Below are 26,761 nucleotides of genomic sequence, written 5' to 3'. Positions count from 1 at the left end.
CGACAATTTGACTCGAAATATCAAGTGTTTGGTACCAAATTATTCGTAAAAAATGCTTTTTCCAAATGTGCTAATGAGCCACCCTTGTTCCATTTGAAAAAATTGAGATATGATTAAAAATACGATTTAGGCATCTTTAAACCGGCCAGGACAAGACACTAAAAACATTAGACGATCAAATCTATTTTTCCAACACTACTTGATTAAAAATTAGTGTTTTTAAGACAGCCTTGGCACACGAGATTGAAATTTAAAATTCAATTTTGTTTTAAGCGAAAACGTCAAAAATTGACATATGATGTCATTCTATTCAGCGTGTCATTTTCTGTCGAATAAAGTAAAAAAATACCGAGGGTGCCATTTAAATATCAAAAATTGTAGTCATTTCCGGTGAAACAGGAAGTGGCCGAAAAATCAATCCTAATTTATGTCATATACTAACATAACAAATCCCGTTTTTTATCTGAAAAAATAAAAGTTATAGAGATGAGCCACTTTTGAGACGCTCCCGGTATAGGAAATTTTCATATATTAGTACTTACCAGAAAAAATCATGCAAATTCATCAAGCTAGCCATAGAGATGGACTGAGCTACAAGAAATCTTTTTTTAATGAACTCATGCAAGGTATAATGATCTGGATGGTTAAATTACAAAGCACAATGCGAGAGAAAACATATAAAATAAAATTGCACCTTTAGAAATATCAAAAAAGTTAGTATATTTATTTTTAAGAAGTTAGTTTTAAAATTATACAAGCATTCTTAAAATTCTACTACCCCCAAGTACCTACATAAAAATTTTCATGCAATAGAACCTATTAGTGTGATGAACATGCAATGATTATGCAACCAAAAATACGCGGAGTCCTATGGAAATCAATATACAGGGAGTGACTTCAAAATATAGCCTCTATGTATTCTTCATAGAGTTATAACTTAAAGTTATATATTCTGTCATTTATCACTAAACTATTAAAAAAGATTGTCAACACCCTGTACATTGCTTTACAGAATTAATTCTTGTGCTGACTTTTAAGCCAAAGAAATAAACTTTACTGAAAATTTTGATTGCTTCGTTTAATGTATACAGGGGTATCAAAAACTGCTGGTCTATTTTAAATGGTTATTTTATATAAAAACTTCGCTATTTCAAATACAACACCCTGTTTTTTTTAAATAAATCGAAGTAGATTTAAATGCTCTTTCAAACTATACTAGGGTTTTCTATACCTATCGAGCACAGATTTTGAATAAAGAGCAATTTTTCAATAAAATGGCAACTAAGAGGGCTAGTGTCGTCATGGCAAGTTTCTAGTGACAGTTAGTATAGTCAAAGCTTTGAATAAGAAGTCTTCTTATTCAAAGAGCCAAAGGTATAGTAAACGCCACGAATGTTTGGGAGTGATTCATCGGTCGCTACCATGTGAACTAATCTGTTCAAGGTCACATAAAATTTAATTCCAGTGCCGTGGTGTTTCAGGTCATATAATAATCAATGTATAATCTGTTGTAATTTGTTGTTTTAACTGTCAAAGTTTTGTCAAAACCTTTGAATAAGAAGACTAAGGAAGGAGCATAATGCTATCCATGTATTCATGCATGGTGGGCGGAAAAGTCACCATAAAAGCTCTCTAGGGTGGGGATCCTTGACAGTACTGTTTGACGATTCATTTGACACATTTGAATTTGATTTGAAATTTTGTGGATTTGTCAGTCTTTACGGAGCTTATTTTATGTTATTTATTATTTATTCTACTACTGATAGTTGTATAAAGGTAGTAAATCTAGATGGAAATTGTGGCAGAACTTAAATTAACAGTGACACTATCGCGATTTATCGAAAAAGACTCTAAAATAGTTGGTTGTGTCGCGTGCGGTAGATCTCGGCAAAAATTGAGTGAAATAATGGAACAACTTTTCGCTAGTAAGTGACTATATAATATACATACGTGTAGTAAACCGATAATTTATGAAATTCACTTAATAATAATTCACAAATTAACTAAATTATATATTTTTCTTGCATTTTAGCTTTTATTTATTACTTGTCAAAGATTAGATGTCAAAGAATTTAGATACGTTAATTTGACTTACCTGCTTCAGTAGCGTATCGGATGTTTGTGTTAATAAATACTTATTATAACTTATCTATTTTTATTAGAATTATATATTTTTATAACAATTTTAATAATTACCAACATTTATTCACAACGTAAAATAAAACAACAAATTATTGAGTCTACCCCACGTCTACCCTACATCAGAGTTTTACATTTTTTAAATAAAATTAGAACGACACTGATAAACCGGAATTTAAGTCGGCCATATTTGAGGCCCATCGCGGTGTACCTAAGATTTTTGATATGCTCCTTCCTTAGTCTTCTTATTCAAAGGTCAAAACATATATTTGGTTATAAGTATAAACTGGAATGCCCCATTGTTCGCACTGCAAGCACACCAATGGACTGACGCACAAAAACGAATCAATCAAAGAAACGCGATATAGTATCGTCTTTGTCAATCACGCTAACATTTTAGAATAAGTAGGAGGAGCGCAGGCAGATGATTAGACCGGGCCTTTAATAACCTACGTCTGCGGTTAAAACTTAGGTTTTTAATGTAAAAATAATAGCGCGCGTTTCGATTCTAACTTCATCAAGCGATGAATCACTCCCAAACATTCGTGGCCTTTACTATTGCAAATTTCAAAATCAAAATTAGTTTATGGGCTTATTTAAATTTATACCCAGTTTACTTTTATTTAATTTACCTACAATAGTTTAATAAAAAAAATTAAATATGTATTTATTATTCTATCAAGAAAAACGAAGAAGTAGTTTTTTGATTTATTTTACGATGACTTGTAGATATATGGATTTTCTATAAAAGAGCTCATTTTCTTCACTTCCAACGACAGGTTTCTGCCTAATAGTTTTTTTATAAGCCATACTACCAGCTCTGCGAAATAGGGCAAGTAATTTTTCAAATGAACGCTCATCAGAAAGATTCCTATTTGGATATCTTTGAGCATAAGCCCTTGAGGCCAAAAAGTAATTTTCCTCACAAAATAAAATCACTAGTAACGTATCCATTCGTTCGGCTAGCCGATACTGCTTTATTTTTCTTGATAAAATCTTCAATACTTACTTATTAAACTATTGTAGGTAAATTTAAGTAAACCGGGTGATCTTAGTTCTGGAACACCCTGTATATTTCAAAATAATTTTAAATTGTGCACATTGCCTCCCCATATATACCCATGAAATATTTTGTTTCTACATCGTTCCGTTTTCGTATAAGATTAATATACCGAGGCGAATGAGGTGCGTCACCCTGTATACGATTGTAATATTGACGAATTTATGAATGGCATATAAATAGTCTGCATATTGAATAAGCTGTGCATGAAACATCACACTAATGGATCTTTTTAAAATAGAAAATACACCAAAATCAAAACTCAACCACAACATCATTCTTGTGGACTAACTTTTCTGCCCAAACTCTGCAAACAAATAACAACAGAATTGAGGTTTTGTCGTTCCCAGAGGTCTACGGTTTGGAATGTTTCTTGAGCCGGTACTCCCAATTGCCTGGCGGCATCCAAGAAGGCGTTGATGTTCTCCATACACTTGAAGGCCATCTGACTGTTGTTCACTTTTTTGACGATGCCGCTTTGGATAGCATTGACTAATCTGTAAAAGAAAAACGGCTGTTTAAGGAGATATACAGGGTGGTCCGAACTGTATTCCGGAAACTTCGGCAGCATATTCAGCAGATAGAAATAAATTAAAAACTTCGTATAAATGTATGTCCTAAAATGCTTAGTTTCGGAGATACAGGGTACAGAAGTTTCATTTTTATTTCGATTTTTTCCAAATAATTTATGAAGTAACATCAATATTTGGATGAAAATTGGTGTCTGGGAGTTTGTACAAGCATGCATAATTTACCGTAGCCGCCCCATGGAACACACGGTACATGCATGCTTGAACAAGCTTCAGTTTATGCCGCGAAAAAGAAGAAGGAAGTCCGAAGAAAAAGAAGAAGAAAGTCCGCGAAAAAGAAAAAGGAACCCTGAAGGCATTATACACACCGGAAAAGTCTAGGGATATTACAATTTTATCCAGCCATCGTCAGTAATTTTATTATTTGCATTTCTGATATAATAAAATTAAAATAAACAAATAGTTTACAGGACGTATTGGAAATAAAAATGCGAAATTTACCGAATTTTTCAAATTTATCTTGATTTTTATTGAACTCAAAAAATACACACATTTTTTTTTATTCTAAACTGTGAATTAAAAAAAAAGATAAAACTATTTTTACTTAATAAAGGGTATAGCCTCCTCTACTGTTCAATACAGCCCTACATCGTCTCTCCATGCTCCTGATCAGGTTGTCGATCTCTTCTTGAGGTACAGCCTGCCACGCTGCATTCACGGCCCGAACCCGATCCCTACGAGTTTCGCGAGGCATGTCCATTCTCAAAATCCTCCTTTGGACCGCGTCCCATACGTGCTCGATGGGGTTGAGGTCAGGGGATTGTGCCGGCCAGGGTAAGATGTTAAATTGATGAGCATTGATAAACTCACTTACCTCTCTACGCTGTATGAGGCCGTGCATTGTCATGCATGAGAATGAAGTTTCTCCCAAAATCATTGGCATATGGTAACACGACAGGCTCAAGAATTAAATCACGATATGTGATTCCTGTTAGAAACCTTTCAAGAAAAACGAGATCGGTTTTTCGGCCTAACTGACTCCTCCCCAGACCATAACTGTTCCACCTTGATAAGGGTGCACTTCCTGAACATGATCCAACCGAATAAAATTTCCCGGTTTTCTCCATACCCTAAGCCTTCTCGAATCCGGATGAATTCCAAAGCGTGACTCATCCGTGAAGAGAACATTGGCCCATTGTTCATTCGACCACTTAACATGATCTTGAGCCCACAAATATTGTACCTCTCGATTTCCTCTCGTTAAGGGTTGAGCTCTCCAGGGGCGTCTGCTTCTTAAGTTGACCTCTCTTAATCTATTGCGAACAGTGTCAGGACTAACGGTTACATTATGTGTTTCCTGGAAAATTAAACTAAGCTCTGGTGCTGTAAGAGTCGGTCGGCGTCGAGCATTTAATTTTAAAAAATGATCTTGCTGAGGGGTAGTAATGCGATGTCGCCCTGTGTGCCTTTCAGCAACATCACCACTTTCACGGTAGCGTGCATTTAATCGCGATATTACACTTTGCGTTGTATTTAATGCTCTAGCTACGTATATTTGGCGCATTCCAGCTTCGAGCGTACCCATGGCCCTTAGCATTTCGTCTCTGTTAAGATGTCTACACCCCATATGTCGTTTAATACTAAACAGAGTTATTTGAATGAATTCTGGCCAGTTATCATAAAAACATAGCCAGTACAGGTTAAATTCGAACAATTGATGCTAGGCGCTTTTTATACATTTGACAAAAAATGCAATTTCACACTTTCAACACTTCTGCAAATATCCCAAATTTAGAAATAACTAGTGTGACTACTTCGTTTCAATCGAAGTAGAAAGAATCGGCCTACAAATATGTGGTTGTTTATTCAAAACATTTATTTTTAACTTTAATAAAATGATATCCCTAGATTTTTCCGGTGTTTGTATTTTCAATAACGGTATCCTTATCGGCTTGGCTGTCAATTAATCTATACTTATTAAGTAAAATTTTGTATGCTGCATCCTTCTTCACCCTATTATCATATTCTGGTGATTTAATTCGCCAAAGACACGGCTGATTTTCGTATGTGCTAATAAAATCTTACAATAATCCTCGATTGCTCCTTTTCAGATCGCTAGACATGATGGCGACGCGACGTACATGTCATTTGCGATCACAGACTGAACTAATTGTTTGTACAAGCTGAATACATGTGGTACACACGTACCGTTTCGCTTGCGCAAGCATAGCTTGTCCAAGCTTGCATGATTCAAATTGAATCAATCATCAAGCGGCTTGCACAATTAAAATGCTTGCGCAAATTTTCCCTACAGACGCTGCAGTTTGCTTGTACAAAAAGATTGTTCATGCATGCTTGTCAAGCTTGCAGTAGTGTGTGTAGCCACCTTTAGTATTTCTCAACAGATTAAGTTGATTATTTGAAAATTCCTATAAAACTGACATGGACAAATCATGATATGAATAGTACAAAAAATAGGATCCAAAACGAATTATTTCATCTAAAACTAGGGTAAAAGTCTGTACGATGAATATAGTGACTATCAAACGATGCGATCTGCATTCCATTGACTTTTTTCACGGTTAAATGACTCACGTTCTCAAAGAAACCTATATATATTTATATACAAGAACGATGATGTCATTGCAGCCGCCCGACTGAGGCTGAGGCCAGTCTAGAGCTCCCGGTTTGAAGAAAAAGAACTTAGAATTTTTGTTGCGAGGTCTAAACGGCCTTGTGTTCGTTCAGACTGCAAATAAATACATACATGGGTAAAGACAGATTGATAGATATTTATGTTATTTAACGTTAACTCTTTAATTCATTTAACATTTAATCTCATATACCGGGTGGTACATCGTTGTTGGTAACATCGGAAATCCCATTCAAATTTTTAAGTGTCTCGATATTGACTCCCCTGATGACTTTACAGCCATGTCGTACTTTTTTTGTCGTAGATTTTTTAAAGGTCTGTATACCGTGCTGCCAACTGCTACTTTTGGGTCGGCATTTACATGTGTGAAAGTAAATCGCATAGGGATCTTATTAAATCGGATAATTATATATATATTTCTAATTTTTGAAGATTCTGACTTTGACAAGAGAACATTATTTCTGTTATTTTTCGGCGGTTGTTCTTAGCAACCGCCATAGCAGCGCCAGATCGCGTACAACGGTCGCGACCCAAAACAAATTCGCGACCTAAAATTTTGACGGGCTTCCCAATTGGTACCTTGTTCTGTTTTAATTTAAAAATAGTTGCAGTTTTTTTTAAATTATTTAAAAGCAGCTTGTCTAAAATTCTTCAAATTTGGAACGTGTATTCAGCATAGGCAGAGCTTTAAAACCCTATTCACGACTTAGTTGTAAAATTAATAGGGGACTCAATATTGGGACAGCTCAAAATTTGCACGGGATTGTCTGAGATAAATTTATTTTATTTTTCAACATGTTTACTTACTTGCAAAGGAGGGTACCGTCTTTCAGTACTTCGTAAAAATTATCCATATCACCTGCGGTGTTGATATTATCCCCTGTCACCTTACTGATCCATTCTAGCGATTCAGAGGCCAGCTCCTCGCTATATTTGGCATTAACCTACAAAAGAAACGCATGTTCAGTATATCTTTATAAACTCGCCGCCCTAAAATTTTGACTAAGTTTGACTAAACTCCTTCCTTAATATCTTTATTGAAATTAAGCAACCAATAGTAAATAATTGATATGCTCGTTCATAATATGTTATCTATCCTCTCTATATTTACTTATGTCTATGCCAATGAGCTAAAAATCGATTATGTCCAAAAACAAATATTAGATAAAAAGACGGTTTTTATTCCAAATCACCTAATGATTCATCTGTAGAAAAGTCGTTAATTGGTTACATCAGCGTCTAAAAATTCTTTTTGCATAGTTTATTAGCGCTCGTTGATAATTATTCTCAACCGTTGTACCGCCGGTACCATGTGTTTGTCTGTCCGGTACTTTTGGAGATATTTTTCAAGCGATCCTTATACGGCATTGAGCATACATCGGACCAGTGGCGTATCTAGTATTTCGTAAAATATCACGTTTTCCTTTTTTTTACTTTTAACTTTTTATTATTTCTCACATTAAGGCTTTAAGCCACCCATACACGTACCGGTTATTTTGCCCGGTTTTGACAGAATAGAACTATTCAGTTAAAAGTTAAAAATGTCAGTTTGTTCGTTATCTGTCATTATTAGATAATTTAACTCCTTTATAAAAAAATATGATTTTAACAGATTAAAAAATTGTGATTTTAGCGCAATGCAAAACAGCTGTGCCACATATTAACGATTATTTCAATTGGGAATACATTTTTAACAAAAGGCAACAATGCATTCGAGGAAAAAAAACAAAGTCTGACAACGCCATAGCCCAGTTAAAGGTCCGAGGTCATGATGACGTTTATCAGCAAGATGAAGTAAGTGCCACATCTGCATAATACTTAATCTGTGGTAAGGAGTAGAATGTATAGGAGGGGGGTGTCAATATGACTCCTATTTGTGGGGCGCAACCAACATGTGTTTAACTGTTTTGAAGAATAATAACTTTTTTTCCCCACCTTATGAACTACTGATGGCGCTGAAATATACATTTCCGTGACTTTTTTTGCTTGGTAAAAATCGCTACGAGCAACCGTTCTCAAGATATTTAGAATGAAATAGTCAATACATGACATTATTGACAAAAAATAAACACGTTGATTAGATAAGATATTTCACTGGTCGTAATAAATTTGGGAAATTTTCGGTTTTGATTTAATGTTAAAATTTTTTTGCAAAAATGATGATAAAACAGGTATTTTACAATTCCCCCGGCCCCGCACCCCTTTGGCTAACCTGTAAATGTCAGCTTTGTCGAGATGGCGTTACGAAAATAGAACCGATTTATTACAAGGAACTTGGGCTTCTTTTTCGTTAGTATATTCTGGGGGCGCAACCAACATGTGTTTTAACTGTTTTGAAGAATAATAACTTTTTTTTTTCCGTACCTGTATAAAACTACTGAGTGATAAAATATACATTTCCGTGACTTTTTTCTCTTGGTAAAAATCGCTACGAGCAACCGTTCTCAAGATATTTAGAATGGAAATAGTCAATACATGACATTATTGACAAAAAATAAACACGTTGAGTAGATAAGTTATTTCACTGAAATAATAAATTTGGGAAATTTTTATTTTTTTAATTTAATCATAAATTTTTCTGCAAAAAATGATGATAAAACAGTTCCTGTTGAACTTTTGGCACTAAAACATTTCAAATTTATGATTTCAGTCTAATAACTATTTAGTCAACATGTTTAATTTATGTCAATGATGACAGGTATTGATAATTTCGATTCCAAATATCTCGAAAACCATTACTCGTAGCGATTTTTACTAAGAGACCTTTTTCACGTAAAAAACGTCGTAAATGTATATTTTTTTACTCAGTAGTTTTATACAGGCACGGACGAAGAGTTATTACTCTTCAAACCAGTTAAAACACATGTAGGCGGCGCCCTCTACTAGTAGGAGTCATATTGACATCAAAATTAAATTTCTCATGTCAAAAAACTTCCAGACACCAATTTTCATCGAAATATTGACGTTACTTCAGAAATTATTTGGAAAAAATCGAAATAAAATGAACTTCTACACCCTGTATCTCAAAAACTAAGCATTTTAAGACATACATTTATACGAACTTTTTTACTTATTTTCATCTGCAGAATATGCTGCCGAAGTTTCCGGAATACAGTTCGGACCACCCTGTATACAGGGTGTTTCAAAACAAACGCGAAAAACTTCAGGGGGTAATTCCTTGTTCAAAATAAAGGGTAGTTTGCTTCATAAACGTTGGGTCAAAAGTCAACCATTAGGGAGATATCGCGGTACAAAGATGGCGGAAAAATAATGTTCTTATTTTTTATCTTGAAAACGAAAAGAGATAGACTAATGAAATTTTATGGAAGCATTACTGTCATGAAAACACACTTTCAGGTCATTTTTTCACTTTTTTAAAATGAGTGGAAGGGATTGAAATAAACTACCCCTATCATTCTTGATAATGAAATTTAAAGAAAAATCTTATCAAACATATGCAAAAAAAATTAATTTTGATAGTTTAGTTTATTTAGAAACCTTTTTATCTCTTGTATTTTTTTTATAAAACTCACCGATTTGAAATTAAAAAATAAAATGTAAAGCATTACATGTCAGGACTAAAAATATTTTAGATTAAGAATCTAGTGATAATAATGATAATAATAATAATCTAGATAATAACGTATTGCAGTAGGGTAATGTCAAATAAAACAATATTAGAAACATCCTAAAAAGTGACAGCGGCCGACTAGATTTTTTCCTAAAAAAATTACAGCTGCCCACTAGATTCTTTATCTAAAAATGTTTTTTGTCCTGACATGTAATGCTTTACATTTTATTTTTTAATTTCAAATCAGTGAGTTTTATCAAAAAAACACAAGAGATAAAAAAGTTTCTAAATAAACTAAACTATCCAAATTAATTTTTTTGCATGTGTTTGATAAGATTTTTCTTTAAATTTCGTTAACAAGAATGATAGGGGTAGTTTATTTCAACCCCTTCCACTCATTTTAAAAAAGTGAAGAAATTACCAGAAAGTGTGTTTTCATAACAGTAATGCTTCCGTAAAATTTCATTAGTCTATCTCTTTTCGTTTTCAAGATAAAAAATAAAAACATTATTTTTCCGCCATCTTTGTACCGCGATATCTCCCTAATGGTTGACTTTTGACCCAACGTTTATAAAGCAAACTACCCTTTATTTTGAACAAGGAATCACCCCCTGAAGTTTTTCGCATTTGTTTTGAAACAGCCTGTATATCTATGAAAATATATTTAGAATCTGCTCTACAATTACCTCGTATCTGGAGAAAAAATCACAGATAAAAACCATCATACCGACCGCTTCAGAACACTACACCACCATATGCTTTTTATGTGTTATAGTTTTGGGACGACCCTGTATGAGCAAAGGCAATTAAGTTAATAATGCAGAACGGAATTCTAAGTTAATTTGTGTACATTAAACATCATAAAAGACTCTATATAGCTTTCATTAAGGGTGCGTCGTGGTAATTATACAGAGGGTTGTGCAGAGTTTTTAAGCATAAGGTTTTTGTCATAGAATTTTGCTATTTAAAAATTGACTTCATCGATGCAAAGAATGAATATCGCCCTCCATTTATTTAGGTAAAATATAGAGTTTCATAAAGTGGAGTTCTACAGAATACAAAAAATGTATTTTAATATACCTATACAATCGTTTATCATTATCTAGGGTTAAAAGGTTCGAGTTTTTGTCAATTTCCCTTGAAAGGCTTCCTTCTCGATATGCGATAACACTATAAAAGGTTAATTTACTAGAGAGGAAGCCATAAATAGCTTTAATTTAGTTCCGATTAGGGATGGTAACGATGTATCGATATCGACATTTAGTCATAATGCAGTTCATTTATTATCGTTTGAGAAGGAAAAAGGGACCCTAACAGTACAGCGTAATTGCCTAACAGTACACTCTTAAGCAGCTGCAGTACAGCCAGAAAAACTTGGCCCAAATATGACCTTAGAAATTTGGAAGAGCTCATAATTAAGTGGTGTAATGATATCGCCAGATAGGCCAGTGCAAATAATTTTGAATTTGCAAAAATTTTTAGAAAGCTGCGACCATCGAAAATAGTTAGCCCTAGTCACCCTTATTAACATACTAAAAGTCCCAATTTCTCCGATGTGTGCGTCATCAAAAAAAATTGGCCGCCATCTTGAATTTTGGTACTTTTTGGGAAAAAATGTAAATAACTTGAAAACTGTGCATTATAGCGAAAAATTTCAAGAGGGAAAAATTAAAGAGAATAAAAAACTCTATCAGAACCAATAAAGAATAGTTTATTATCCTAACGCAGTGACGTACAAAAATTTTTTGAAAATCGAGCAATTTTTAAAAGGAATCACCGAAATGCAAATTACTATTTTTTAAGCTTATTAACAAATAACATGGATATTTAGCATCAATTCAACTAAAATACAGTCCTTGTGACGTTTTCAAGAAATATTTATTGGTGGTTTAATAATATTTCAAAATTAAGAAAAACTGTCAAAGCTATCCTTTACTAAATACATGTGTACAATTGCCGTTTATTGATTCTGATAGAGTTTTTTATTCTCTTTAATTTTTCCCTCTTGAAATTTTTCGCTATAATGCACCGTTTTCGAGTTATTTACATTTTTTCCCAAAAAGTACAAAAATTCAAGATGGCGGCCGATTTTTTTTGATGACGCACACATCGGACAAATGGGGACTTTTAGTATGTTAATAAGGGTTACTAAGGCTAACTATTTTCAATGGTCCCAGCTTTCTAAAAATTTTTGCAATTTCAACATGGTGAATGTCATAACTGCACTGGGGTGAGACTAACGTCGATATACAGGGAAGTCCCAGGCCAAGCGTGCATTAGAAGTGTCTAGAGAACTACAATATCTAGATCGGAGATTTTTCGCACATCAATGCACAACAACTTTCTTATTTTAAATGAAATAAGATTTTTTCCCCCCATTTTTTTATTTCATACTTAAATTCTACGTAAAATTTTATGAATTTTGGATATCAAACACTCTATACCTAATATTAACCGTTTGAAAAAAAAAATTAAAATTTTTGGACGAAAAAAACTGGCTCAACACCTAATTACATTAGAAAAAGAAATCATTCTCGAATTAAAAGCTAACCATTGTTAGTTCATTCCCTTTACACTTGTCCTGTCCTTTATTTTTTAATCTCTCAACGTCGAGGAAACAAAAGCCAAATGAAAGACGGGGCAAGAGTGAAAAGCAGGTGTGTTTACAGGCCTGCCAGACCGTGAAAAACATCGTCATAGAACGCCTTCAAGTGGCAATTATATATTTTTTTGTTTAGTTCCACGAAAAACTCCGAGCAAAGTCAAGAAAAGAAATCTCACGGCAGATTTCTAACAAATGTGCTAACAATGTCAGAAATATTAGTATATTTACTTTTTGAAAATTTGTTGCTTGTTTTAAAATAAAAATCTAAAACTGTCAAAATTCCATGGGTGTATTAATAAAAATGATCCCATCAAAAACTTAAAATGTAAAAAATGTCTCATCATTTAACATGTCAACTTGTTGTACACCATTAGAATCGCAATGAATCCATCTATTTTCTTCTTCTAATGCAGATCCATTAATGGATGTTTGCGATAACATTTTCCATTGCTTCTCTTTTTCGGGCGGTGCGTATTAACGACTGTACAGGGTGGTAGGAATTGGTCTGTTTTAACAGAGAAAACCTATTTCCTGACTAGATGGAGCAAAACCGATATAGATTTCATGGGCTCGATTTCTGAGACACGTTTAATGGCATAAACTGCCTGTTGATATTTTCACTGCCAACTGAGATGATGACGGGGTCTTTTTGAATTTTTTACCATTTTGAAAATTGCCCATATCTTTTTTATTGCGCGGAAAAATAAAATTCTGTAAAGACGTCCTTAAGGAAAGGGCGTAGATAAGGGGGGGTACTGGGGGACAGTACCCCCCCCTGACGCTTGACGAGATACGAGAATCTGTTGAAATAGAAGAATAATGAAATGAAATAGAACTACGAGAAAAGTTGAAATAGTCATTGACTATGAAAGGATTTTTTTAAATTAAAATCCGACATATAAGAACACTTTGTATGCTTTTAATTATGTTGATTTATCGTTTATAATATGTTCGACCTAATTAAAAGCACACAAAGTGTTCTTATTGGCCAGGACAGATTAGTGGGGTTAACTCTAATCAATATCCATAAAGATATTGAAATAAATGTTGATGCTGTTATTGATAGGTTTTCCAAACAGCGTACTAGAAAACTTGATTTTGTTTTGTAGTTTTATTTATAGTATATAGTTTTTTTATAGTTTTTTTGATAGTTTAGAGTTTTTTTTTATAGTTTATAGAAAATTAACTAATAAACGTCGTTGTTTCATCTTTGTTTATGTTATTTACAAATCTATATTTTAATTTTTGTGTTATGTTTTTATATCTTTTTGAAGACAAAAAAATCGCCGTCGTTTTAATTCGACAAAAAAATTCCGACGGTGATTTTTTTTGCGACTTAATCATAGTACCACCCCCATAACATACACCTATCTACGCCCCTGCCTTAAGGCACTTTTTTAAGCACAATCCAGTGGCGTAGTGAGTTTTTTCCTATGCTTGCTCTTTTTGTCAGAAATAATAAAAAATATAATTTTTTAAATGGAAATCATAGTTGGCTATGAACTTAAAAGAATGCTGGCATTTAACCATTTCGAACGATATAAAGTTATGGATCCCTATTTCTAAGAATGAGAGAAATATTAGGGTTTTCATCTTTGTATTGAAGTGTGCCTTGATTTTGTGTTGACCTAGTTGTCTAATTATTTTTTATCGCAATTTAAGGTTCTATATTATTATTTATCTGCATAATTAAAGACTTTTGAAAAGGTAAATTAACATTCTATATTAGTTTTAGTAATTGCAATTGAAATCGATACAATAAACAAAGAACAAAACTAAAAAACGTATTTTTTGAGTGAGGAATATACTTTTCTAAAAAAAATCATCTATAATGTTCAAACTGAGCACCTCCTTGTTGAATACATAATAAACATCTTTTGCGCACCAGAGTTACAGCGATTTATTAGGCGAACTGGTGTAAAAAGTCCAAAAGCTTGCCTAGTAGCCTTCTGCAATTCTTCTCTCGTCCCAATGGTTCTTCCCTTATATATATAAGGTATTTTAATTTCCCTCATAACAAAGTCGAAAGAAGTTAAATCACAGGACCTAACAGGCCAAGATATGGGGCCCCTTGTTCCAATCCGATTCTCTCTAAATTCCCAATTTAATGGCGTTTTAATTGTAATTGGTAAAACTAATAGAGAATGTTGATTTTTCTTTTCAAAAGTCTTTAATTTTGCAGATAAATAATGATATAGAATATTAAATTACGATAAAATATAATTGGGCAACTAAGTCAACATATAAAATCAAGGCCCGCTTCGATACAAAGATAAAAAACCCTAATATTTCGCTCATTCTTAGAAATAAATACCCATAACTTTATATCGTTGGAAAGGGTTAAACATCAGCATTTTTTTAAGTTCATAGCCAACTATTATTTCCATTTAAATAATTATATTTTTTATTATTTCTGAAAAAAAGAGCAAGTATAGAACAAAACTGACTACGCTACTGGATTGTGCTTAAAAAAGTGCCTAAAGAATATCTTTACAGAATTTTATTATTCCGCGGAATAAAAAAATTATGGGCAATTTTCAAAATGGTAAAAAATTCATGCTAAGGTTGTTAATTATCAAGTAAATCTGATTTAAATCGAAAAAAATATAGATTTTTCGCACCCTGATAAAACATCATCTAATCGGTGAATATAAAAAAACAGACATTTAAATTTAAACCTGCCTGAAAACACGACGTCTATGTAGTACATTAGCCCGCGTCATATGTTCAAATATATTCTACTAATTTTCACTCAATATTCAACGCGGGATCCTGTTTTTGGTGTCGATGACTGTACCTAGACGTAATGTACTTTTTTTCTCTCTAAAACAACTGACGGCGAAGGTCAGATACAGTGGATGTTGTCATAATCGAATTAATAAAAAAAACAGATGGCGTTTAAGTGCCAGTATAGTTACCATATTAGGCATATATGTTACGAGGATGCAATGAATAAACCACCGTTACAAAATATATTAATATATACAGTATGTATTAACGCCAAATGCTGTGGTTTTTGGCCGGTTAACTTAGTTTTGTCAATCTTGTGGCACGAATGACTAATAATTGACAGAATTGGATTCGCAAAAATTTAAATCAAGATTGAAATCGTGATTTAAATCAAGGAAGCTCTGCAAACCTACTGTCATATGTCTTAATATATAGTCCATATATACTAGTTTTGAACCTTTTGTGAACGTTTTAAAAAACTAAACTTGAAAAGAACTGACTTGGTTTTACATGAAATTTCACAACTTTTTATAGTGAAAGAACTGCGTTGGTGAGACTTGTTATTTATTTCATTATAGGTTTTTGATAGGATAAAATATACAGCATTCGATTTAAAAAAGGTTTTTATTACTTCTATCGATATTTCGATTTATCGATATCTTTGCCCGTCCCTAGCATCGACCTCTTAAAAGGTTTAATAGCGATAACTTTGCAAAAAGTAGGCGGTGCTCGAAGAAATGCTGTTTAGCTTTCGTTTTCGTCGGATTATACTTGCAAAATAAGGTAATGTTGTCGATGTGTGCAAAATTACAATAAAAAAAACAGTTGAAATAAGTATGGAATCGAAGCAAAACGAGATCGAGGCCAAGGACTACTGCGACATTTTGCTTTATTTTGATGACTCGCCCGGTTATTTCATTTTGTTTGCGCAGTAAAAGAAAAAGAAACTATACAAGTTTTATACATAGTTTTATAAGTCACTTATTATAAGTAAAGATCACCAGAGTTTACCAGTAAGACTATATGTATTGCTAGTAAGGACCAGGAATTGAAGCCAAATTTTTGAGATGGAGCTATACAAAATCCACATAAGTCGGTCCTTTTCATTCAACAGCTTTATACTACGCAAGCATGAGAAGTGCTTCGCGATTAGTTGATTTATTTCATACTAACCAATAGAAGTAGTTTTCTAAGTTTCCATCTACTAAAATTTTACAATAGGAAAATTGTAGATGGATAAAATTTTAAGAGTTATAAAATATTGAATACTCGACTTTTGACCAGTGTGTGAGATGATCAAAATTTTAAAATTCAAAATTGTTCATGATTAAACATCAACAAAAAAGTCGTTTACCGCATATAGGGATCTCTCCAGAAAGTATGATTTCAGAGCTTTCCGAAATGCGGGAAAGAATGAAAGCGACTTGATATTCAAAGGCAGATGATTGTACATTTTTTTGGCATTGTAAATAAAAATTGGCAGATAAAGATCGTGCTCCGCATTCCTAAGTGGATAATTGTGAGATGGCCTTTCGGGAATAGCAGATATGTGCTTGCGGATTAAGCAAACGGATTCAAAAATGAATAAAGAAGGAAGAGTCAGTATTTTGAAATTTTTAAAAAATTCTGGCAGTGAGTTCTACTGTTGAGTCCCAATAAATATCGAACTGCTCTCTTTTGAAATTTGAAAATACGAATACAAATTTTGTAGTACCCAGAATGGAAGGGCATAACGAAGATGTGATTCAAAAAGGGCATAATAGCCTTATCTAGACGTTGGTAAGTTAAGTTCCTTAGAAACTGATCTTAGCACAAAATAGGCAGCGCTTAGTTTCTTTGATAAAGCTTCGATGTGCAAGTCCCACTTTAACGAGTTGTCTACAACAAGCCCTAAGAATTTCGCAGAGTCCACGACGTCAATAGTGGTGTTATTAAGTACAAAAGTTGTATAGTAGTTTTATATAACAAAACTTTATTTTTTGATAGGTTGAGGCATAGGAGATTAGAATCGCACCAAGATTTAATGGTGCGTAAAGTCACTGGATATAGTATTATCGTTGATTGAAAGAACTGTATTATATAGTGCCGTAACATCTGGGCCGCTCCAAGTGAAACTAGTATCGTCCGCAAAGAGGCAAATTTTACCACTAATGTCTAGATTTGCAATGTCGTTGGGAAACACCAGAAACAAAATAGGGCCAAGTACTGAACCCTGAGGGACACCACATTCTAAAGGCTTACAGGAAGACATAGACGTATCAATTCTCACAAGCTGCCTTCTGTTGCCAAGATATGACTTAAGCCATTCGAGCGGCACTCCCCTGAATCCATAGTATTACAAATCTATGTAATTACTTGTCAAATCAAATTAAATCATTATCATTGTAAGAATATTTCAGTTGATGTAATCCACTAAAAATACACATAGAGGTACTTTATTTTTCTATTAGTTCTACTGTCAACAAATAAGTTAAACTTTAGAGAAGTTATCAGTAAACCAATTAATAGGTCATAAGATTTCAAGGCAAAATACTACATACTAAAATACACGTTATCTCACCACCACAACAGGATATAATTTATTTTACTAATCGTTCCCAATTAACACAAATGTTATTTATTGTTGCCCATACTAGAGCATTTCATCCTGTATGTAGTACGTTATGTTCTCAGAAATGTAAGTAAAGGTAGAGTCGTTTTTTTTCTGACGACCGATAAAAATCAAAGATTTTCCTTGATTTCAGTTAAAGAAAAAAGTCGTTGAAGTCAAATGTTAAAGCACTTAGCAAAAATTAGACACCCAAAATCTCATTCAAATCGGAACAACTGTTCTTAAAATATCTGAAAAAATGTGTTTATTTTTTTATAGTTTGCTGTCCTCTAGCGGACAAACGAAGCACTTTTGTACAGAGGTAAATTGTGTCCAATAAACTTATTTCGATCCCAAAAATCGGCAGTTTGATTTCGAAAAAAGCCAATATCGACTCTGAAATTCAGCACACGATTAGCAGCGCCTCAAGAACATTCTGGAAATTAAAAGACAGGGTTTTCTACAATCATGACTTGAGCACAAAACGAAACTTGCAGTGTACCGAGCAATAATAATTCCCACCATGTTATATGGAAGCCAAATACGTTTAAATTTACACGTATTTGATGGAAGCGAAACCTGGCTGCCGCACAGTGGCGTGAAACTGATAATATAACGAAAAAACCCTATATTTCCTAAACCGTTAATCGAATCGCATTGGGACGGATTTTATTCGATTCAGCTTAATAAAATACATCAAATAACATGGTGTAAAGTGAAAATTTTTGCATCAAGTTGAATTTCTTGTATTTTCTGAACTATTGAAGGCGTTTTGAATTGCTAGCCAGATTCTGAAACGCTTTTTTATCGACTGTCGAACCGTTCTTTGCAGTTTATTTAATTATTGGCCAATACCCATAATACAGGGTAAAACAAAAATGCGTGCATTTTTTACAAAATTTTAAGTGACCTCCATTTTGTGGGGTGATGGAGGATTTCCATTATTTGTGGGTATTTTAAAAGAGCTGTTTTATACCTCGGGACGTTTTGAGTTTTTTGTGGTATCGCTCTCCATTGCGATGTTTTCCTTTTTTTATGATTTTCGGTAAGGTTTTAATTCTAATAAATTTATCTCATTATGAAATTAATATATTGTATTTTTGAGTATTATGCGTATTAACTAATGATTATACTAAGTCATTATACTGTATCGTTAATGAAAAAGTGTTAAATGCTTCTTTTGTTATGCCAAGATACATAATAAAACCAAAACCTGTTCATATAATTTAAATATACCAGCTAGATAAATTTTTAACGCCCTGTATAACTGTAACACTTTTTAGTTTTATAAAACTATTTGTTTGCTTTATTTAATTATACATTAAAATGCATAATGCTTAAAAATACGATATCTTCATTTCACAATGAGATAAAATTATTTGTATTAAAACTCTACCGACAATCATAAGAATATCGAAAACATGGCAATGGAGAGCGATAGCCAAAAAAACTCATAAACGTCCCGAGGTATAAAACACCTCCTTCAAATTACTCACAAAAAATGGATCTCCATCCCTCCACAAAATGAGGCTCACTTAAAATTTTGTTAAAAATGCGCGCATTTTTGTTTTACCCTGTATTATGGGTCCTGACCAATAATTGAAAAAAACTACAAAGAACGGTTCGATAGTCGATAAAACAATGTTTTAGAATCTGGCTGGCAAATTCAAAATTCCTTCAAAAGTTTAAAAAATACAAGAAGTTAAACTTAATGCAAAAATTTGCACTTTACGCTTCAATTGATGCTCAGTTTAGTTACTGTGGTTCAAATTATTATAATTTAAATCTTATACAATATAATGATATTTATATAATTTTAAGTGGCAAAAAAAGTAAATTATATTAAATGAATTCATCGGCATCCGCAAAAATGAAGAATGTAGTTTTCATTTTTTTCCACACTGTTTATATTTTATTTTAAATTTTTAACAAACGTGGCCGAATGTGGCCATAAAATTTATAGAATCACTACTTTAACAGTTGCTTTTTTTAGTCAAATTAATCCGAGACCAAAGCTCGGTAAAGCTTTTTTGCTCTAGTCTGATTAAAGTAAGAAGTAAAGTAACTTTATTAGAAATAGATTCAAACTAAACTGCATCAAAGGCACGGTATATTTTGGCAAAATGATTTTTACTTTTAATACCCATGGATAAACGAAACAGTTCCTGGGTAATACCGATTTTTAGGAATTAAAAGAAGGGCTGTAAAATATTACTTGTTTTCGGTTTGGTTTGTGTGCGCGTTTCGTATATTAAGAAAATTGTCAACAAGGAGGTGTTGTAAATTCAAAACTAGTAATTAAATTAAAAAAGTAATATTATTATATTGTCTTTGAACTAACTCGATGTAAGATAGAATAATTTAAACCCGATTTAACACCCTCTTTTTGGTTTTTTTTTCCATTGCCGAAACCACTGTGTACCTCCGACACATGAACGCATTAAACAAGTTGCAACAGAGACATCTTAGACAACTCTTAAGAATCAAATGGTTCCATCATGTCTCAAACGTATCGGTCCTTGAAAAAGCTCACTGCGAGAGTATTGAAGTCATGATTACAAAGTCCCGCTTAAGATGGACTGGTCACGTATGCAGAATGCAAGAAAACCGCATACCAAAATCTCTGATTTACGGTGAGCTTGTAGAGGTTAAGAGGAGGCCGGGTGGAAAACTCGAAAGGTACAACGATATTTTCCACGAAAACTTAAAGGGGATTAACGTATGTAGAATGAGTGGGAAGAGGCAGCTCACAATAGAACGGAATGGAGAAGAATTGTAAACTCACTTAACAGCGACAACCAAAAAGGAAAGAGGCAACAAAGCAATGAGATTTTTGAATGTCCGGAGTGCGGTAGACAGATAACATCACGTATCGGGCTTTTCAGTCACAGAAAAGCTCATGAAAGAAAATGCCTTGCGTGACCATCTTCTGATGCGTATCACAGGCCTGGATTAAGGGGGAGGGGGCTATGGGGGCTATAGCCCCAGGCCCCGTCATTGAGAGGGGCCCCCAAATTAGGAGAATTTAAAATCGAGATTCATAGAGTTAAATCGAGATTAGTTAAATGAAAATGTACATATATTACGAAAAATACCGATTTGTAACAAAAACCGATTTTTCGTCACATATTGTTATAAATCTTCAATTTATTATAAAAGTAACTAAAACTGTATTTTAAAAACAATAAAAAAATAAAATCCAGCCTGGAACACCTGCAACAGTGCAGCAGAAATATATTTAGTCTTATTAAATATATTGCAACAGCCAACTTGTTATTCTCATAATGTCAAAACAGACTCTTTTCTTTTCTTTTTTGGGCGGCAAAACACTTTCCCAAAAAAATATCAAGATTGCTGCATAGACAATGGCTTGTTCTTCTTTTTAAATTTTTCTGGATGGATGGATTACCGAAAGCCGAAAGCGCTAAGGGAATTATTCAGATTAGATTCCTCTTTTTTATTCTATTTGATTAGTTATTTCTGCATAACGCATCTATGAAGTAAGTGATTGCCAATAATAGATTTAAGAAAACAAGAACAATAATATGTTTTTGAATTGTGTAGTGTATAGCGCATTTATGAAAAAATGTCATGTAGAAAATATCTTAGTGGATCTGCTAATAATAAGGTAGGAATCAGTTTTAGTGCTTATTACGCATTTACTGGATATGATCATATATATAAGAACTTTGGTATTAACAATTCAATTTACAATAACTTTCTTAAGTTTCTTCTTTTAAAAATAAGCGCATTAATATATAATAGGTACCTATATAGAGGCCATAAAATACTATTCCTTTTTTAAAAATAAACTTTATGAAAAATGAAAAAGAATTCCCGTATGCTCATAAAATATGAAAAATTCGAGAACTACTCCAATTTTGAAAATTGCTAAACAATACTCGTATTAATGAGAGATATTGATGTTTTAAGAGCTTTATGCCTTATTTTAAGCAACATTTTTCAATAATATATAGTGTGTTCCGAAACTATTATGCCAAAATGTAAGGATTGGTAGATCTCGCCAAAATATTTTGAAATTGGATACTAATGGTCGGAAGAGCGTCGTTTTCAAAATAGAAGGTGTTAAACTTTTAAGAAAAAATCTATACAGGGTGGTTCACCGAAAACTTTCCACCCCGGGTTTCTTGCTTGTAAATAAATAATTCGAAAAATGTTCGGACACGTCGATTTTATTTTTCAGGGAGAATTATTTTTTTGGTATTTGCACCCTCTTTGCTTGCACCCCTTTGACGGAGTAGCTATCACCCTTAAAATTTTAAATGGAATAGGGGGTCGAGTGATACCTTGTTTTAAAGGTCTTTTGAGTCTTTTTATATCTATAGAGTTTGAAGTCTCTATTGGAATTCGCGTTGAATGGTACGCCACTACTTTTTAAATAAAATTAATATTATTTTTGAAATCACCATTCAATTTACAACATATTTTATTTCTTGACTTTTTTTGTCCGACGCACCGTTTTCGCGTAAAAAAATAAAAACCATTTTCATGCATGACCAAATCGCTAAAATGTTATCATAAATTTTAATGGCAAAATTTGTAAAATGGCAAATTTAAGTTTAAAAAGATTTTTTATTTTCCAAAAACTTCTTTCTATGAACATAGTACGAACTAAAATGCCCAAAAACCTAAATTGTCGTTTTTCAAGTTTTACCATTAAAAATTTACATTACCATTTTAGCGATTTGGCCATGTATGAAAAGCCGAAAATGGTTTTTATTTTTTTAAGCGAAAACGGTGCAATAATATTCAATTCAATAATATTTTGTTTAAGTACCGTAGGGTGGTATACAGTGGTGTAATAGATATTAAAAAAGATCGATTTTTTTTCTTAAAAGTTTAACACCCTGTATTTTGAAAACGACGCATTTCCGACCATCAGTTTTGGCGAGATCTACCTACCTTTAGATTTTGATACAATAGTTTCGGAACACCCTGTATTTTTAAATCTACGAAAACTTAGGGATATTTTAAATTAATTTCAGATTCAAGAAGAAAAACTAAAGAAAACTTTAAAATTGACTAAAGTAACAGACTTTTTTAGTATTTGCGAAACCCCTTTAACGTCAAATTCTGAGTTGAATAAAAATCAAGATCATGACAACTGCCTTCCTGTTCAACTTTAAGCAATATTAGTTTAAGTGAAAATAACAGCAATGAGGAAAAAATAATCCGACCTGGGGGCCCCAAGGGTAGCCTATAGCCCCGGGCCCCCTAGAACCTTAATCCGGCACTGGCGTATCAAATACTCGTCAGCGAGTAATAGCAGTATATATGTATAGTATAGATCCCAAAAATACGTAGTAGTTCTATATCCACGGAATATTGGGACACCCTGTATAAGGTCGCGGTGATTAACTTATATCAATGACTAAATACAAAATTATTCATTAAAAACTGCCAAAAAATACTTGAAATTATCTGGTCACCCGGTCTATATTACAGATTACAGACGTTCTTCCATTTTTGAAAGATAAATTTTGCGTAACGTATTTGCAAATAAAAGTGATATTTTTTCCGTTTAAGTTTATTCAATAAGTACTTATTACTGAGAAAGCGTTGTTATAAATAAATAATGATGTCATTGAAGCTGTATGTTTGAATTTGTACTTATCAACTGCGGTATAAAGCAAACTGTAACGATTGCTTAACAAATCAAACAGAACTAATCTCGACAGAATGATACCATGTTGCCAGAATTGGAGGATTTCCTTCAATAAGAAGGATTTTACTTTATTTATTAATTTTATTTATTTAGATAATAAAAATATAGGCACGTCACTGGTAAACCCACGTATTCGGGTTCATGCAAAAATCAGCACTAATAAATTTGCACAAGCTCAGCGAAAAAAATCGTACCTGGTATTTTAATGGGTACGTATAAAGGAACAGGACCGTATTAAACTAAATTTGTAGTCTCAAAAATGTGAAAGATCATTAAATTTCTGTAATCCAAAGCATTCAACTGATATTCCTGTGAAATTCGGCATCATTACAAGATTTGAACTAAAACGTGATGGTTATTTCAACAAATATTATAGAGCTGCTCTATATTAACTTATTTCTATGAGGTCCAGACGCGTATCCGAGGCTGCAAACACATCCAGGGCAGTATTGATTTCCAAATGTAGGTCAAACTTTCAACCAAAACATAGTACGAAAATTTTAATCTCAGTATTTAAAGTTCTAGATTGGTTAACTAATGTTTTACATAAAGGAAATGACAAGACGTTGTGTTTGAGACCCTTTTTATATACCAGGTGTACCTTTGTTAATCGCGTTTATACTTTTCCAAATTTCCATACCTACCGTTTTAGAAAAAATTTAAAAAAAACATGAAAATATGAATAAAGTCCTAAAAAGAGAGTCCAAAAAATCATGGTAATAAAGTAATAACAATTCGTTTTCATTCTTTGATAGATGGTTATTATTATCTTGATTAACTTTTTTTTCATATTAAAAGTTAGGTACGTTTTAAAAAATATTCAGAAATTATTATTTCAAGGAATTTATTACGAGTAGCAAAAATATTGTGCTGGGTTGGCGTTGGTTTCTATGTAATTTGACAAATAAACAAAGCTGTCTCTTTAGTTGTCTGTTTTGAGTCAATATTTTTTAATTCTCTTTCGTGTCGATCGCTGATTGAATTAGAGCCAGAAATGGCTTAAAACGAAATAAGTAAATTACCAACAGATATTCAGGCTGAGGCGACACATGCCATATCCAAACTACTTCCATTTCAATCGCGAATAACTTATGAAAAGGAATAGAAAAATTTTCAAAAATGGAAGCAATTAAAAAACGTGCGAGAAGAAATACAGTTTTTAACCTATCCTCGCTGTTAAAGTATCATTTAATCCACCCTTGTGGTTAAAGTACTATTTTATCTACTATTTTTGATAGATATAAGGCAATTTTAACAGTTACTATGGAAAAAATAAATTTTGTGCTTCTTTAACATTTGAAAACAACAAAAATATGACGTTAATTAAAATGCTATCAATAGCTCTTTTCGTTTTCCTGTTATTACCGATTCTGAACCGTCCTAGAACTATGATGCGTATGCGCAGAAGGAAATATGAAGACATTATTTCATTTGCGCATGCGCTGCAGAATTCTAGGACGTTTCAGAATCGGTAATAACAGGAAAACGAAAAAAGCTAATAACAATCTATCAAAGAATCAAAACGAAATTATATTACCATAGAAACGCGTTTTGATTGAATTCAACTATATTTTCATGATTTTATCACAGAACAGATACAAATTTCTAGATTTTCCATAGGATTGACAATTTTAGAACAAGCAATTTGTTTATACAAGGTGAGTTTCCTACGATGTTCTCTATGGGTATCTCGGAAACTACTGGAGGTAGAGAGTCGGTTAAATGGGTTCATTTGAAAAATTCATATTTACAATTTTTGTTTATTTTAATTTACAAAGTTTGGATGTGACAGCTTCACATTTATGAGAGCAAAGACGATTAAACTTGTTTCCATGGCTAACTAAGTGAAATTATTTAAAATTGATAAAAATTGGCTATAACTCGATAATTTTTCGAAGAAAATATATTATAGCTTATATCGCTGAAAAGCTTAAAAAATGTTTGTTTCATATGTCAAAAATGACAGGCTTTAGAAAAAAACGGAGGACACAGGTTCATTAAGGATGTGATTATCTACAACTTTTATCTGAAAACTTTTTGTCTAAAATAGCTTATAATGGAATTAGAGACAATTTTTAAAATAGCCAAAATTAGTTTTTTTCGAAATATCTAGTAAGCCATGAACTTTATCAAAAATCTGAAAGGCGCATATTTATGACCCCACAAAACTGCAATTCTTTCCCCATTTAACCGACTCTCTATCTCCAGTAGTTTCCGAGATACCCATAGAGAACATCGTAGGAAACTCACCCTGTATACAATGCATTTTTCTCAAAATGTCAATATTAAAAAAGTTTTTCCTCTTGTAAAGACAATCCGAAGACATACTGTAGAACCTACAAATAAATACGCTACGCACATTTGCACGACCCTGTATAATAAGAATCCGATAATTGATTAAACAAAAAATGTTATCTAAACTCCATTTTATTTGTTATAATAATAAATGCCTATGTCACAGATAATATTTTATTAATTTTTAATCACATCATAGGATTGATATCAATAATATAACCACAGATAACATTTATACTACGTTATCTGTGATATTCCTTCAATATAAGAGAATTATTTTTATAGATAAAACTAATAATTCAATAAAATTTACAATAATTATAGATATATAAATTGAAACATTTTTTTTAATTAAATGAATGTTTAACTGTTACTTAGCTACAAAAACTAATTGGTATTTTAACATACCGCATTAACTATGCGTTCTATGAATTCCTGTTGTAACAATTAAGAACGTTTTTTTTAATATTTCAATTAATATGCACAACACTTATTTTTAACTGTACGTGCTCTTCCTTTAGTATATCCTAAAAAGAATTTTTATCAGTAACATTTGATCTTACCGATCTATAAAATAATAATTTAAACATTCTAGAATATTATTCATTTGATTTTTTGAAGTTTGTACAAAATAAAGTAGGTATATTATTGCGCCCATGGTATAAGATAGTATAGTGTTTAGACGACTAGTTCAATATACAGGAATACAGTTCGGACCACCCTGTATAGTAAAAAACGCAAAAATAACGAAATACTTTTAAAAAAAAAGATATTTAAAAATTCTACAATATTATTCCTTGCATATTTTTGAAGTTTTACCAAAATTATGTATATTTTTTTGACCACCAGTTTAAAATAACGTTTAAAACACACACAAAAATAAAAAAAAATACTTTTAAAAA

General features: G+C 32.5%; 1 protein-coding gene across 2 annotated transcripts in view; it reads right to left on the bottom strand.

The window, feature by feature from the left end:
• The window catches only part of LOC115890068 (myophilin), a 28,853-nt gene that overhangs the window by 1,281 nt on the left and 811 nt on the right, over nucleotides 1–26,761 (bottom strand). For both annotated transcript variants that reach the window (XR_004051557.1, XM_030910194.1), the window contains exons 2-3: nucleotides 7,190–7,326; nucleotides 3,492–3,696 (exon numbers count right to left, since the gene is read on the bottom strand). Coding sequence is in view for 1 of the 2 variants with exons in the window: in XM_030910194.1 (XP_030766054.1) it covers nucleotides 3,492–3,696; nucleotides 7,190–7,326 (342 nt within the window). In the remaining variant the exon portion in view is untranslated. The remainder of the gene's footprint in view (nucleotides 1–3,491; nucleotides 3,697–7,189; nucleotides 7,327–26,761) is intronic.

This window comes from Sitophilus oryzae, unplaced genomic scaffold (genome assembly GCF_002938485.1).
Source record: "Sitophilus oryzae breed Bouriz unplaced genomic scaffold, Soryzae_2.0 scaffold_85_pilon_pilon, whole genome shotgun sequence".
Lineage (NCBI taxonomy): Eukaryota > Metazoa > Arthropoda > Insecta > Coleoptera > Curculionidae > Sitophilus > Sitophilus oryzae.
Note: the sequence above shows the minus strand (reverse complement) of the source record. Positions and strands in the feature narration are given on the sequence as shown.